The sequence below is a fragment of the Hermetia illucens genome, chromosome 2, assembly GCF_905115235.1.
Source record: "Hermetia illucens chromosome 2, iHerIll2.2.curated.20191125, whole genome shotgun sequence".
Classification (NCBI taxonomy): Eukaryota; Metazoa; Arthropoda; class Insecta; order Diptera; family Stratiomyidae; genus Hermetia; species Hermetia illucens.
In genome coordinates, this window is record NC_051850.1 from 154,064,836 (window position 1) to 154,079,980 (window position 15,145).

Consider the following 15,145-nt stretch of genomic DNA (forward strand, 5'->3'; position numbering starts at 1 on the left):
CTAGTGGGAACTTATGAATGGAATATGAGCAGTTTATGAACTTCATATATTCAAATTGTCCAATATGAGTATATGGATATAACAGATGTGGAGTCCAAGCCTAAATGACAACGTATTTTACGCAGTTAGTTTTTCTTCTTTGATCCTGTCCCACAATCATCTTCTCCATATGTTTATGGGCGGAGTATTGTCGGGACAATATGTAATGAACTAATGGGGATTTGGATCCTGAGTGGCCGAAGACGACCTCGAAGGAAAAACTATCCTAAAAACCTAAAAAGTTGGCGAAATTGACAGTGAAGGTCCATCCGCAAATACTGAAATTCCATCGGAGATCTCAGTCGACACGTAATTGCACGCCTGTGTTCTAGCTAGACTCGGGAATGTGGGGGGATGGGGTCCTTTGAGCGCTACGATCCCTCAACCAACCAACCAGCAACATCAAACCGCATTGGTCAAACGGGAAGAATAAAGATAGGAGATGACAACTTTAAGATCGTTAATAATTTCGCCTATCTAAGGTCGAAAATCGCAACCGATAACAGCTACGATGATGAAATCCGCGCACGGTTGTTGTCAGCCAACAGAGCTCAGCTTACAAAGACTGTTCCACTCGAAACGTCTCACCATAGGGTCAAAGCTCTTACTATACAAGACTATGATCTTGCCAGTCCTCATGTATTCCTCGGAAACTTAGGTTTTTAGCAAGAAAAATTGCGAACTCTTGGCCGCGTTCGAGAGAAGAATCCTCCGAAGAATTTTTGGCCCCCTACATGAAGATGGACGATTCCGTAGCCTACATAACGACGAAATCTATGAGCGATACCATGACCGTCCGGTTGTGGATAAAATCCGGCTCAATAGGTTACGGTGGGCGGGTCACTTAATCCGTATGGACGAGGATGATCCAGCCCGAAAAGTTTATAAGGGCAATATCTATGGTAGAAAAAGAAGACGAGGCAGACCCTGCCTGTGACGGGGCGATGACGTAGGTCAGGACAGCTTTTAGGGATATCGAATTCGTGGACCTCGGCTCAAAACCGAGATGCCTGGAGTTCCTTATTAAGGCAGGCCTAGACTGGATACCGGTTGTTGCGCCAATGATGATGATGATCCCTCGCGTGTCATTATCGAAAATTTACGTGTCTATATCAATGCGTGGATCCGCTCCGGATCTTAAAAATAACCGCAGAAACATAGGAATTTGGGTAAGCCTAACGAGTTAAATCAAAACGCGAGCTAAAACCTGAAAATGAAATTTAAAAAAACGATATCCGTACCCGAGTGCCGCAATCGATCGCAGTCTCGATCGCTGTTTCTTCTGCTTCAGATGTTTATTGAGACACGGTGCTTGAGGTTCCCCTCTTCCTTGACATCCTCAGGCCATTATTCTGGAGGATGTCCATATAATGTGGGAGTTTTGCGGCGCTAAGGAGGAGGACAGACGAAGGAGCCCTCAGCTACAGGTATTGTACCTAAATACCTCACGCTTTGCCTTAATGTCCTGGAACTCTCACACAGTCTGGTTCAATCCATGCAGAAATACACCATTCTGCATACGTTCTCAATGCTGCGGGGAGTTCTCGACAGATTCTCCCATTGACCTACCACCAGCGCTTCTTTAGTTTTAAGGTAGGTAAGACAGTCCGAGCCTAAATGCTTGACACTTAGTGCTTAGTGCATTGGTGTCACAGGCAAAAACTATGGAGAGTGCGATGACCCGTCAGACTGGAAATCTTGGTTTTATTGGTTTTTATCATCAGTCCAACTCTAATTGTCTCTCTTTCTAAATCCATGATTTGGTGAGAGCAAACAGGCATCATAAGTATAGCCGACGTGATTGAGGAAAGCTGTCATGGTCTATTAGCCACCTTTATATACTGAATCAGTTCTATCACTTTTAATTTGCTCTCGCTTCAAAAAGAAATATTCACAGTATAAATCGTCTGTACTCGCACTAAATTAGCTATCAGGAGTCTCTTTTGCCAACATTCAAGTCCCAGGTCAATTAGAGTGAATACTACGCGTCATTGCATTTTTCAATGTTTATAACGAGTCCAGCCTAAAGGAAAGCTTGAAAAATGCACTCGAGATAGTCCAAATGCTCAGATTTGGAAGAAGAGGTGACCAAAACAGTATCCATGCAAACGAAACCGAAGTTCAAGTTCGTAGGGCAGAGTAGATGAATCTCTGAAATCTCTGCGCAGCGTTGCACGAGCTAAAAGTCACCCTGGTGAACTCAAAGAGTCCAAAAGGTGTGCAGACAGCCGGTATGTCTTCGGGAGTAACAAAAACTTGGTGTGGAATAGAATACCGGTCGGGAATTATCTGAGCATTCAGACGCCTATAATCAAATAGAGTGGAGATGATTAACAGCTATTGGAAGACCTGCAAAATAATTCTTTCATTGCAACAGCTAACTTTTGGGGTGATAGCCAGTAGTGTTGATGTGGTGCTTCATATTGTGCTTAACTGGCTGGGAGAAACTATTATATTTTGAATAGTATTTTCGAAGTAATGGGCTAATGCGAAGATTGGCAACGCCTTCCAAAGTAATGGAAAGAGTGTCGTTCGCGCAGGTGAAAAAATGTCCAGACGACTTTGAACAGGTTGCGGATTCTATTAAGGCTTTGTTCTGTAGGTTCACCAACACCCCATAGTGCGTCTAAACTGGGGGTGCTAATGTCTGCCGAAACAAATCGTCACGAAAACGTTCGGCGCAATCCATTTGCCTGTCGGATGGGAGAGGAGTTCGCGGCAGCCAGTCGCAAGTTCTGCTGTATCAACGTGTTTAGATGGGGTACGGGAAAACCGACGCCACAGTGCCTATGTCAACCAGAAAGCAACGCTCGAATATTGTAAGGCGACGTGGTACTACGCTTCGGGTAGCCGGCGCCGAGGCACCCAGCGGGCCTAATTTTTGTTGCTCAATGCAACAATTGGGTCGGATGGCTCAAGTGGTTAGAGCGCTGGGCTGTCGTAGCGGAAGGTCGCGGTTCAAATCTCGCTGGGGGCAGAGGAATTTGTTATCGTGATTGGATGTCGGACACCAGTCGACTCAGCTGTGAATGAGTACCTGAGTCAAATCAGGGTAATAATCTCGGGCGAGCGCAATGCTGACCACATTGCCTCCCACAGTGTACTGTGGTGTACCGTTACGGTCTTGAATGAAGTGCTCTAACACACTTCAAGGCCCTGATCCAATATGGATTGTTGCGCCAACGATTATTATTATTATTAATGCAACAATTATATCCGGTGGTACATTTAGTCGCTTGAGCTTCGAATTTATGGCGGTACCAGCAAATCGTTGGGGCCGATGAGGGTCGCCGCGTGCGACTACCTGAACTTCCGTTGCGAAAAGCAGACCTCGACCCGTAGTCACAGTCATCAAGAGCTACCCTCCGAACGCACAGTACCTACAGTCGTTGTCAGTTTGGACACGACGTCCGCAAGTGTCGTCATCACTTCAGGTCTTCCACTTCCTGACGTGTGTCTCTAGAGACTTCCGCGACTACGAGGCGTAGGTACACCTCGTGGACTTTATCCGCTGTGACGAACAACACCTGCAGCAACCCCGAGTTCCACGAAGTAACTGGCTGGGGGTACAGTCGCCCAGCGTTAGCTCGTCCAGCAAGTGATTCAGCTTCGCTTCTCACTCACTGACAGTCGGCGTATGAGCTGCTCATTTAGCCAGAGATAGGAGCTTGATACATTCGAGGGCTTTGCTGAAAGTGCTGATGCTGCTGTTGTGAATGCAGTTGCCGGTTGCTGTTGTTGCGATGGCTCGAAAGAAAGCGTTCGGTTAAAAAAATTAAGTTTTTCGAATTAATCAAGGACAGGCACAACGTGCATTAAGCCATTAAGAACATGATGAGGACCATTAGGGTGCTTTACAATAGGTCGCATGAAGAAGAAAGAAAGTCTATGGAGAAGCCGAACATCCCAGCTCCCACAGTGTCGCAGGCGAACCAAGTGACACCAAAGCATAAGGTCATCGACCTTTGATCAAGTAAGAGAGTGCGAGACAAAGAGGGCGTAGTTTTAGGGAATCAACAGGCACCAAAAAGGACAAAAGCGGTCTTGACAAACAGAACAAAAAGTTGAGAAGGGCCGAAAGTACCCCGACCTAGAAGACCTAGGCGGAAATGTCAGCAAAATTCGGAGGACCCAGAAAGGGGATCTCATGTTTAAACTGAAAAAATCAAGCGTGGGAAAAACTGACGGCTTTCGTAACCAAGTTATCAATTCACTTGGGGAGAATGTCGCAGTTCGTTCCCAAAATGAGATCTATATACAGGGCAAGGATCTCGATCTCCAGAGGAGAGATGCGCACTGCCTTGAAGCAACAATTCTAGTTGGAGGGATTCAGCGAAGAATCTATCGTGAGCCTAAGAAAAACTTATGACGGTACTCAAACGGCCACAATGCGACTGCCAGTGGAGTCAGTGCAGAAGTTGTTGGCCGCGGGGGAGGTTGCCGACTAAGGGAACAGATCTCTTTAAAGAGGTGCTTCAAATGCCTAATGTTTGGACACTTCGCGAAGGCATGCACTAGCGGCATTAGTCGGTCCGATCGATGTCGAAGGTGTGGGGAGAAAGGTCATATGGTCAAGGAGTGCAATAGACACCCCAAATGTACTTTGGGTTCGCAAGAACCTCAAGCTTGGCATCCAGTGGAGTAAGAGGGAATGTTTTAGGGAGCTCTGTTCGGAGGCGGACATAAAGCCGTGGGATAGCGCCTATAAAATCGTGACAGGACCATTCAGAGGTCGATCATCTCCGTAGATCACATGGCCTACGTTCTTGTTGAAAATAATCCAGGGGTTATTTTCCTAGCAAGAAGGGGTACTGAGACCTTGTAGCACCCCCTGAATGAGACACCCATTCCACCAGTCACCAGGGACGAGCTGCTGGAGGTCTGCAGTCGAATAGGCGACAGCAAAGCCTCGGGTCTGGAGCTTTTTAAAATCATCCAAAAAACGCTTGTTCTTGTGATTTTTTTTATTACTGTGTCTATTTCAATCAATTGACAATCAAAATATGTTTATCGTCAATACAGTTTTATACATAACAAAATACAGAATGTTAGAAAACAAAAAAAAATATATAAATTGTGTATGGGTGTTGTTTTATTTTATGCATTCATGGCCACATAATTTATGTTTGTCTCTCACGTTTTTCTTATTTCATAATCACTTTGTCAAGACATTATTATAAAAATGCGTTTTAGTATTGTTTTTCCTTCTCTTCACAATCTCCATATTTTTAAACATTAAGAGCATAATGTTCATAGAATTTTATTTACAAATTAATCAGCGACTTGATATCCGTCAATTGAGCGTTAAATCTTCATAACTACATCTCAGAAGAGCAAATTTTAAATGAGTCTCGCGTAGTTACTTGGAATTCGCCGCCGCCGTTGACTATACTCACTCGACTTTAATCTAAATCTAACAAAAAATTTAAGGTACCAACTCCTTCACAACTAATTTTGTTCCTTTTGTCGTTCATGTCCACCATTCTAGGTTCATTTCTCATTTCTCAAACTCTGGAAAACGTTGGATTCCGGTGATTAGGTACTTAGCAAACAGAACTCAAAAATATTTTGTGTATTTTGTCGATATTAAATCACATTCCGCAAAAACACATTCACTCGACGATTTATAAAATGGCGATTTGGTCATCAAATATAATTATATCAATATTAAAATAATATTTGTCTATGATTTGAAATCAATAGTAGTTGTAGTAAAAGACTGATCAGGGGCAGCGTTCACTCGTCCACAGACGAGGATTCATCCGTTTCGTAAGACTTTTTCTTCATTTTTGATACACTTGAATACAACTATACAAACTGACTTATATTTACTTCGCAACTGCAACGAGAATGCGAACAGAATAGAGCACACCTAGGGTACATGTTGCGGAGAAGTGAACGCCTGCCTGCTATCTTAGTTCCTTTTGCGTGACTAAAGGGTAGTACGGGTGGTCGCTTAGCTAGCAACCAAGCCTTGTAGTTGTTCAGTGATTTCAGCAGTGTCTATTTCTCGTTTATTAGTCTGGGCTGATGATCGCTCTGCCGAAGCACTCGACGAGGTCGGTCTGGCGCATGACTTCTTATGCACGAACCAGTGGAGGCGTTGACACTCACGATCACAGTATTGCACTTCTTTGCATTTTGAACATTTCTTGTCCGGCTTCTCTTCACCACATGAGCTGCAGTATGTAATGTCGTCCTGTCAAAAGAAAAGAAGAATTGTTTTAATTAAAATCCATCCAGAACCTCGCTCCTACGAAATAATAAAAATGGGAAGAATCCATTGACACTTACCATGAAACCGCGATGCCCATTGATAGCGTTCTTTAGAACCTCTAAAGCTGGCGGCGCTTCTGGATTCGCCAACTGTGTCACCACCTGCTTGAATATTGTACATTCTCGGAACGGGAATTCCCGGGCGCAATCCCGAATGGTATACTCAATGTAGTCCGGTTGTCCCGGTTTGTTCTCTTTCAGCACTCGCTTTGCAAACATTTCAACAAAGTCATGCCGCGACTCAGTACTGCCTTGCTCCCGGCGTGAATGAAAATGCTCCTGGCAGCGGATAATTTCCCCAACTATCCAACCCAAGTAGTGGTATTTGAAAGCCATCACTTCACTCCTGTCGTACTTCTTCTTAATTTCACGCTCAGTCATCAATTCCAGGACTTTTTTAATTTTCTTCAGGTGATCTGCGAGTGTTCCCACTTTTTGTAGATTCAGCGCTATCCGAACGGGATGAAGATTAACTTGGATGACGAATTTATGAAAACCATCTACTAGGGCCGGCGGTAAATAAGGCTCAGTTTGTTGTCCCTGTAATATGGAGTAGTATTCCACTTCCGATTTTGGTACAAAGTTATTTATAATGGCCACGCAATGGTGATTGCCAACGAAAGCTGCCATTTGAGCTGCTGTCCTGTTCACTGAGTTTTCAGTGTTTGGCTTCACGCCAGCCTCGAGGAGTAGTAGAACGATTTCTGGATTTCCATTGAGTGCAGCAAAATGTAGAGACGTATAGTTGGCGCCATGCTGGCAGTAATTTACATCTGCTCCCTAGAATAAAGTAGATTTCAGTACAGTCCTGCATTTTGACTATTTTCTTCTGTAATAAGCCTTCAGCCTTACATTCTACAGACTACGGTTCACGAAGGTTTAATCTGAAATTTTGCTGTGAGATTTCTAATAAAAACAAAGTAGAAGATCAGCGATGTGCTACAATAACACCATGTTTTTTCACAAGCAGATCAAAAGTGAGCTGTGAAATTGAAACAAAAGGTTTCTTAAGATACATAACATATGTGAATCGCAATTTTCCAGGAGATGCCAGCGCTTTTTAGAAGGAAATAGTGGACAAATGAGGCGTGACCGACTTTCAAGATTGGAGGTCGAGATGCCAACAATTCTTTAGATTCGGTAGAGGCATTTTCCAAGCCCGAGGGTCAGTACAAGAACAAGATGGCTAATCTAGGATATTCACGCAAAATCTCCCTCCTTAGGATTCCCGGAAACTGGAGCACAGAGGAGAATAGCTGGGTTGACAAACTAGTCAGATAGAATTCTCCTCGTCGAACGCAGTCTGCGTCACGCTGGTGGTGATGAGAAATGGAATATGCTCGCAATACTTGCCGATTGTTAATTCTAGATGGTGCAGTTTCACCATCCGTGCTAAATCGAGGAAGAGTTGGCATTCCATCGGCAAGACTGGGATATGGAAGCCAACAAGCTAGACACTTGTGAATTCATAGAGGGTCACAGTGTTTTACATAAGGCTATTATGCATTACCTTTGAAAGTGTCCAGCTATAGCTAAAGACAGGCGGCAGCCACACTTTCCATACCTCATCTGCTACGATATTATTTAATATGTTCAAAAATATGTGAAACCCCCCATTCAAAATCTAGATTTCCTTCAACGCGGAGAGGAAATTACTATGGATAGATCCCAGATGTAAAAATACTACTTATTTCAAGATCTACTTATACAAAATAGCCAGTTCTCATGTATTCCTCGGAGACTTGGGTTCTTAACAAGAAAAATTGCGAACTCTTAGTGGTATTCAAGAGAAGAATCTTTCGAAGAATTTTTGGGCCCCTACATGAGGGTGCACAATTCCGTAGTCTACATAACGCCGAAATTTATTGCGGATAAAACCCTGCCTAAGATGGAGTGTTGGCGTAGGCCAGGACACTAGACAGCTTTTACAAATATTGAATTGATGTAGGTCCGCCATGCTATTGACATAGTGTGCTGGTACGAAGCCCAGGTAAAGGAGGAGGGTTTGAGGCAACGTACTTTGTACTATCCTCAGTAAAACAAAAATAAAATGCTGAGATCAGGGAAAGAGATAAATAGAGCATAGTTGGGGTTACTCCACTATTCTAAATCCTACTTGATCTCTCTTGGTGACAGGTCCCGCGACAGGCTGGCCAAGAAAATGCGTCCAATGTCGTTGGAAACAAGATGATTGGATCGAGTGAGTAGGGCGTCCATCTCAGTCGACGCGGTAGGACGGGCCCCGGTCCTGTCGAGGAATGGGCAACGGTTCTTGACGCATGGACGCGTCAGGACGTAAGTAAGCTAGTCAGAACAAGAGATTGCATCCAGATCAGGCATTTGATAGAGCCAAATGGCGAAACCGATCACGGCGAGCCAACCCCACTTGTGAACGGGAGAAAGGCTGAAGAAAAAAAAGAAGAATTGATGGACTTAGGCGCAAAACCGGAATGTCTGTCGCATATAGGACTACATAGCGTGAAGCAATGTGCGTTATCGGGAGAATGATATCCGTGACTTTTCTAGCAAATAAGACGCACTGTTTATCCTAGATAACAAATGTGAATCTGCGGATTCCCGAAAAGCCACTAGAAAGGAGTTGCACAGGTAATGGCAGCGGCAGTAGGACAGTTCATACACTGATTGCATATATTGAAAGGTGGGCGGAATGAAAACGCAAAGAACTGAATATCACCCTCACATAGTTCCTTGTGGGACACGGTGGTTATAGGAAGTGTTTACATCGTTTCAGTTTGAACAAATCTCCCGACTGTCCTGAATGCCCCGGTACAGACGAGGAGCCGGAATATGTTATGCTCCATTTTCCGTAGTTGCGATACAAAAAAACTTCAGGAACGTACTGAGTGAAAAGGTGATAGTAATATTAGCCGGTGCGAACCCCACAAACACGCTTTCCTAACACTCCAACCTCCATCAATAAAAAAACGCCATAATGATCTGGTTTACTTTTATTTGAGTGTATTGTAGCCACGAATTGAGTTATCGATATTTCCATTTATAATTGGTGCCCAATATTTAAGAAAGAATTAAGTCATCATATATTGGATAAATTAATGAAATTATCGTGCAAGTTTTGTCTTTCAATTTTATATTATACGATTTTCCCGATTGCCAGATTGAACGATCTGAAAATAATTTCAGATATTTATTTTATCAGTAGATTTGCGAAAGTGGTGATATATTCTCTTTCAGTTATTTGCCATTTCATTAAAAAAGTTCAAAGTTGAGCAAAATCATAATTCACGATTATAATCAGAAATTGACATGATTATACGATTAAAATTGGAATTGCGGGCCATAATTAGAATTGTAATCATGTTGTGGCGCGGCAGGATTCGCGGCATTCGAAATTTGATGTCGGGTTGTAGTGCCACGATGAAGAATGAAATAGGCACTATAGCTGTCAGTGGCAGTGAATTTCCCACAACTGCGCGATTTAAATATCTTGAGTCAATATGAACTACGTTATGAAATTGCTTCACGCATTAGCGTCACCTGGATGAAGTGGCTTTCTACAAGTGGTGTTCTTTGTGATCGACATACCTACGAACGCAGTCTGACTGTTAGCCGACTATAAATACAATGAACGGTGTCTTGCGATACTGGAGACGAAGAAGTTGCGTTGGACTGGTTACGTGACATGCCTTTATCATATCTGAAATGAGGATATCCGCGATCGATATGGGGTTGCACCGATCTTAGAAAAACTGCGAGAGACGCGTATTCGATGGTATGGTATTGGTCTGAACGTCGAAGTCGATGGTAAGCGACCAAAACGCCGGCCGAAATAAAGGTGGCTTGATATGTCGGATGAGAATTTGAAAGCCTTGTAACTGCAGCCAGATCAGACCTTTGATAGAACACAGAGACGCCCCCCGCTGAGGTGAAGGCTAAACGAAAAGATGGGGTTTGCACGTGAGTATCTGCGCAGTAGACATAAGCCCGCAGCCATTTAATTTTACAGAAAACAAATTCCTTGTTACATATGGTCCTCAGAGGGAGGAGCAAGTAAATGGGTTACCTTACGCTTAAAGCTAAAGAAGGAGACAGGGAAAGGACCCAAGCTGTAGGGCCGGCATAGCCTTGAGATCGGGGAGAGAAAATAGACGTCCAACTCCGCGAAGGGTACTTCAAAAATGTCCGCACTACGTGTATTATGAGAGGTGATAAGAAAAACAATATCAGAATTGGTAGAGCTGTTAGCTGAACACAAACGGTCCAGAGTATCAAGGTTGAACTGAAAGAGAGCACAGTGTGGAGATCGGCGTCCATATCTACATGCTGCTATGCTCTTCCTAGTGCAACATTAGCACAATATGAGGAGATGCTAGAGGGCCTGGTGTTGGAGGCTAGAGACCACAGCTCAAAATCATTGCCGGCGACTTCAACGCATGGGTTTTAGACTGAGGAAGTCGGGTAAAGAACACCAGGGGCCAAATCTTGCTTGAGACCTACGCAGGACTGGACATCGTACATGTCAACGTTGGATGCGTGCCCACCTTCCGAGGCAGAGGACTAGGCTCAATTGTCGTTCTAACCTACCTTAGTACCTCGTTGGCGAGAGGGATGGTCTGGCGAGTGAGTGAGCACTATATCCACAGTGACCAACAGGCCAACTTTCTCGACATCAGGAACGGGGGAGGTGACAGCCGAGTGAGCATCAAACGCGGAAAAACCAGGATAGCTGGGTGGTCTCCTGGAGCTTTCGAGGAAGAGACATTCCTGGCGACTTTAGGAGGTTACGACCCAAAGGGAACGGCGCTGGAAAAAGTGAGCCAGTTATGTCAACTTATAACTGAGGCCTACGAATCTACAATGCCTCGACGCAAGTTCCATCACAGTAGGAAATCAAACTACTGGTGGAACCAAGAAATTGCGCTGTTGAGAGCATCGTGTCTGCGACCGAGGAGGCTTTGTCAAAGGACCCGAGGGAAGCCAGAACATCAGCAGTCGGAGAAAGGATACCGCGATCTTCGAAGTAGCCTTAAGAAGGCTATACGGGAAAGTAAGAGAAATTTCTACAAGTAGGCAAATACAAACCCGTGGGGCGCTGCTTACAAGGTTGCAATAAACAAAATTCGTGGACAAAAATCACTCCCCAGCCGGCGACTCTTGTTCAAAATAATCGCATTCCCACAACAAGAAGAAAGCGAACCTCATCCAACGGTTCAACAGGACGTCTTCACAATCCCCGGGGTGACCGAAGAGGAACTACGGGAGATCTGTGGACGAATTGGAGACAATAAGGCTCCGGGATTGGACGGGATTCCGAACAAACTCCTGAAGTTGGCTGCTAAAATCAGGCGCGCATGGTTCATAAGCACATTTGAACCATGCGTGGTTGAAGGAGTGTTTCCCGCTCGATGGAAGAGGCAGAGGTTGGTTCTGCTACCGAAGCCCCAAAAAACCACCTGGCCACCCTTTTCATATCGCGAGGGTGATATACAACAGGCTGCTTCCGTTCGTCGAGCTAGCGGGTGGTCTATCGGAGCGGCAGTATGGGTTGTGGTAAGTGCTGCGCGGTGGTAACGCTGGATGTCAGGAATGCCTTTAACTCAGCCAACTGGGGTTGGATTAAGGACACCCTGGCTAAACTTGGTGTCTCTGGTTACTTAGCTCGGATAATCGAGAGTTACCTTTCGGAGAGACATCTTTGGTACGAGACGGACCGAAGGAATATATCATGACAGCCTGTGTTTCCCAAGGCTGCATACTGGGGGCCCTGCTCTGGAACATAATGTATGACGGAGTGTTCGGCCTTCGCGTGCCAAGGGAGGCAACATTGGTTGGTTTTGCAGACAACCTGGCAGTGGTAGTAGTTGCGAAAGACCACCAGGGCGTGGAACTGTATGCAAGTGAAACCATTCATTCTACCCTGGTAAGAAACCGTAAAGCCATCATCGCCTGACATTTTTGTAATGGCGAATGTTGGGGCCCCATATCTACCAGCAGACGTCTCCTTATGGGAGCAACGCAGTCGGATCTGGTCTATGGTGCGGAAGTATGGGCTGATGCCCATGACAAGGAGGTGTATCGTAAGCGCCTTGCTCAAGTGCAGAGGCGGGAAGCTTTGCGAGTGGCGTTTGCTTATCGCGCCGTCTCCGAACCGGCGGTGATGGTGATCGTAGGAGTGATTCTTATTGTCCTCCTTGCCAAGGAGCGCAAAGCTATCTACCACCGTAAGGACGAGAACTTAAGAGAGGTGGTTGCCCGTGAAGAACGTCAAGGCACCCTTACCGAGTGATAACTTTCTTGGCAAAGTCAGCCAAGAGGCAGATGGACTGCACGGCTCATCAACAATTTAGACCTGTGGTTAAACCGAACGCACGGTGAGATTGATTACTTCCTCCCCCAACTTCTAAGCGGGTATGGAGGTTTTCAGTCCTACCTGCACAGGATTGGGAAGGCGCGATCTCCTGATTGTGTGTTCTGCAATGAAGTGGCGGACGACGCTGAACACCTTTTTCTCTTCCGAGAGGTGGGCCGGCTTTCGTCATCAGCTGTGTGCAAACACAGGGGAGTTCTCTCCAGACAACTTTGCCAGAGAGATGCTGAGAGCGCTGGCAGCTGGAATCGTGTTGCGCATTATGTTCGGGCTCTTCTTATTGCCAAGAAGATTGAACTCGACCGGCGGAGGGATCGGACGCTAAGGGGTTCCCTGAACTAACAACTCCCTTTCTCCCGTCCCCTTGGTGGAACGAATTCAATGACTTGAAGGCTCCCAAGGCCAGGAGAGCGGGAGGGCTAGCCCGAAGTAATGTGTTAAACGATTCCAGGCTAGTTCTCTGATGACAGGGAGGTGTTTAGTTGGTAGTCCGCCAGCGTACTGTTGCGGGAGTCCAACATTCTGTACGTAAATGCATTCACCTACTCTACTCCCAAAAAAAAGCTCGGCATACCGGCCAATCGCGCTGAGGGTGTGTAGTGCATATAGAACGGTATAAGGTGAGGCAGTGATCTTCTGGCGAATGATGCGCACTGTCTCTACCGGACAAGGAGGGTGAATCTCGTCGAGGTGATCGCGGGCTTCCTAAAAGGAGCTGTACAGTAGATGGCATTCTGAAAAGGGCCGCTGGACCCCGTGTATTGAGAGATGGATCGAGGGTAAGCATGGAAAATTAAATTAACACCTAATGCAGTTCCTTACGGGACACGGTGGATACAGGAAGTACTTGCATCGCTTCGGATTGGATGAGTCCCCAGACTGTCCCGAATACGCCGTCACACCCGAGGACCCGGAGCATGTTATGTTCCACTGTCCGAGATTCGTGAATGAAAGAAGGAGGTTAAACGACCCCATAATTTCGTGGAGGAGATGCTGAGGTCCGCAGAAAACGCTCGGAAAGCGCGGCGGACTCGTGATTTAATTGCGCTGGTGTAAATCAGAGACCCCCTCGCGAAGTAATACTTCACGGTGTTCCCGCGAGGATATGGGCGGAGAAGTGGGAGTTGTTTTAGTGGGTGAGAATCCCACACACTGCTGCAATCTGGCGCAGCAGCGTCTTTTCAAGATTTTCACCTCCGCTCATAAAAATAAAAAAGATGAGTCTCTTGTGGGCGGGGTTCAGACCGCTCTCCTCGAGAAAAATTTAGTCAGCTACGATGGGTTGGCACATACAATGCCTAGAGGGTAGTAGGATTCCCGAGCTCAGCTTGAAGGGATGTGTAAGGGCAGAATGCAGGCCAATAGGGAAGTCTCGTCAACGAGTGGAAAGATTCGATTATCGGCGACAACGCACCAACTGATCAGGGGACTCTATTGGAGGCAATATATCTTGGAGGGAGGACGCCACTTGTGCTGCGGCACCATTCTTGGATCAACTGATAACAAAATTAAAACTAAAAATTATCAAAGGTCTGGCAAAAGTGTTGCCAATTGGGTTACATATTGAGAAAATCCTCCTCAGAATGCCCGCCTTGTAGATAAAAAATTGTCTAGATCAAGTCAATAATAATCTAATGTTTGAAAGGGTTTCAAGGACGTTCGCAAGATATCATTTGTTACAGCGCCGCGAAATAGGCGGCCATTGGATTTGATAGTGTAGGCATGAAAGCTGAGAGGGAATGTATTGGGATCCATGAAGAGCCCTCCCGAGAGCCCGTACGGGGGCTTGTTTCCGATATTCTCGAATGATTGACGTTCCAAGCCTAACATTACTCATAAAAGCTTCAAAGAATGATTCACTTGAGCGGCAGACGTCGAAGTGAACATTGGCGCCTTAGCGGTTTGGACTTCGTATCAGCATGTCTGGTGCTAAAAGGAGAACTTCCCTAATCCAATAATCCTCTAGTTGAGTTTTCTAGATCGAAATCCACATCATTTTCTCAATTTTCTGTCCCTACAATCAGCGGCCAGCCTCCTGCTGTCCTAACCTCCAAACCGCACCAGGTCTAGCCAACAAACTACCAAAACACCGCATTCCCGCATACAAACCTGATCGAGTAGCATTTGTACGATTTCCTTGTTGCCCTTGTAGCAGGCGTGCTGCAACGGACTCATCCCGTTCTCGTCCACAAAGTTTACGGAACCTTTGTTTTGTGTCAGTAGCGCTCTGAACTCCGACGCCTCATTTTTCGCGATTTTCTCGAACATTTGTCGCTGCACATCCGTCAAATTGCTCTCGTTCGCCATCTTCGATCCTGTTCTTCACTCCGTCAACTATGCTGAGTCCGAATAGCGCGAAATTTATTAACAATTCCCGATAAACTTGACACAACTCAATGGAGATTTTGAAGTTTTCGGCAGCGGTGATAAAAATTCTTTGCCATATGTCAAAAATGGCACATTCCAGTTGGAATTGGAGGTGAT

The 15,145-nt window shown here is 45.5% G+C and overlaps 1 protein-coding gene across 1 annotated transcript; it reads right to left on the reverse strand.

Moving 5' to 3' along the window:
* Positions 1-4,985: 4,985 nt before the first annotated feature.
* Positions 4,986-15,116, reverse strand: LOC119648796 (ankyrin repeat and MYND domain-containing protein 2). The gene is made up of 3 exons (XM_038050641.1): positions 14,771-15,116; positions 6,334-7,095; positions 4,986-6,238 (listed from the first exon to the last, which is right to left on the reverse strand). The coding sequence occupies exons 1-3, from the start codon at positions 14,966-14,968 to the stop codon at positions 5,996-5,998; spliced, it is 1,203 nt and encodes a 400-aa protein (XP_037906569.1). The 5' UTR covers positions 14,969-15,116; the 3' UTR covers positions 4,986-5,995.
* Positions 15,117-15,145: the final 29 nt, after the last annotated feature.

Bases quoted from the DNA above. Each gene is read 5' to 3' on its own strand.
- LOC119648796 (XM_038050641.1), bottom strand. From the start codon at position 14,968: ATGGCGAACGAGAGCAATTTGACGGATGTGCAGCGACAAATGTTCGAG. The intron at 7,096-14,770 runs GTTTGTATGCGG...ACTTTATTCTAG, and splicing joins TACAAATGCTACTCGATCAG to GGAGCAGATGTAAATTACTG. The intron at 6,239-6,333 runs GTAAGTGTCAAT...TTCTTTTGACAG, and splicing joins ATGGGCATCGCGGTTTCATG to GACGACATTACATACTGCAG.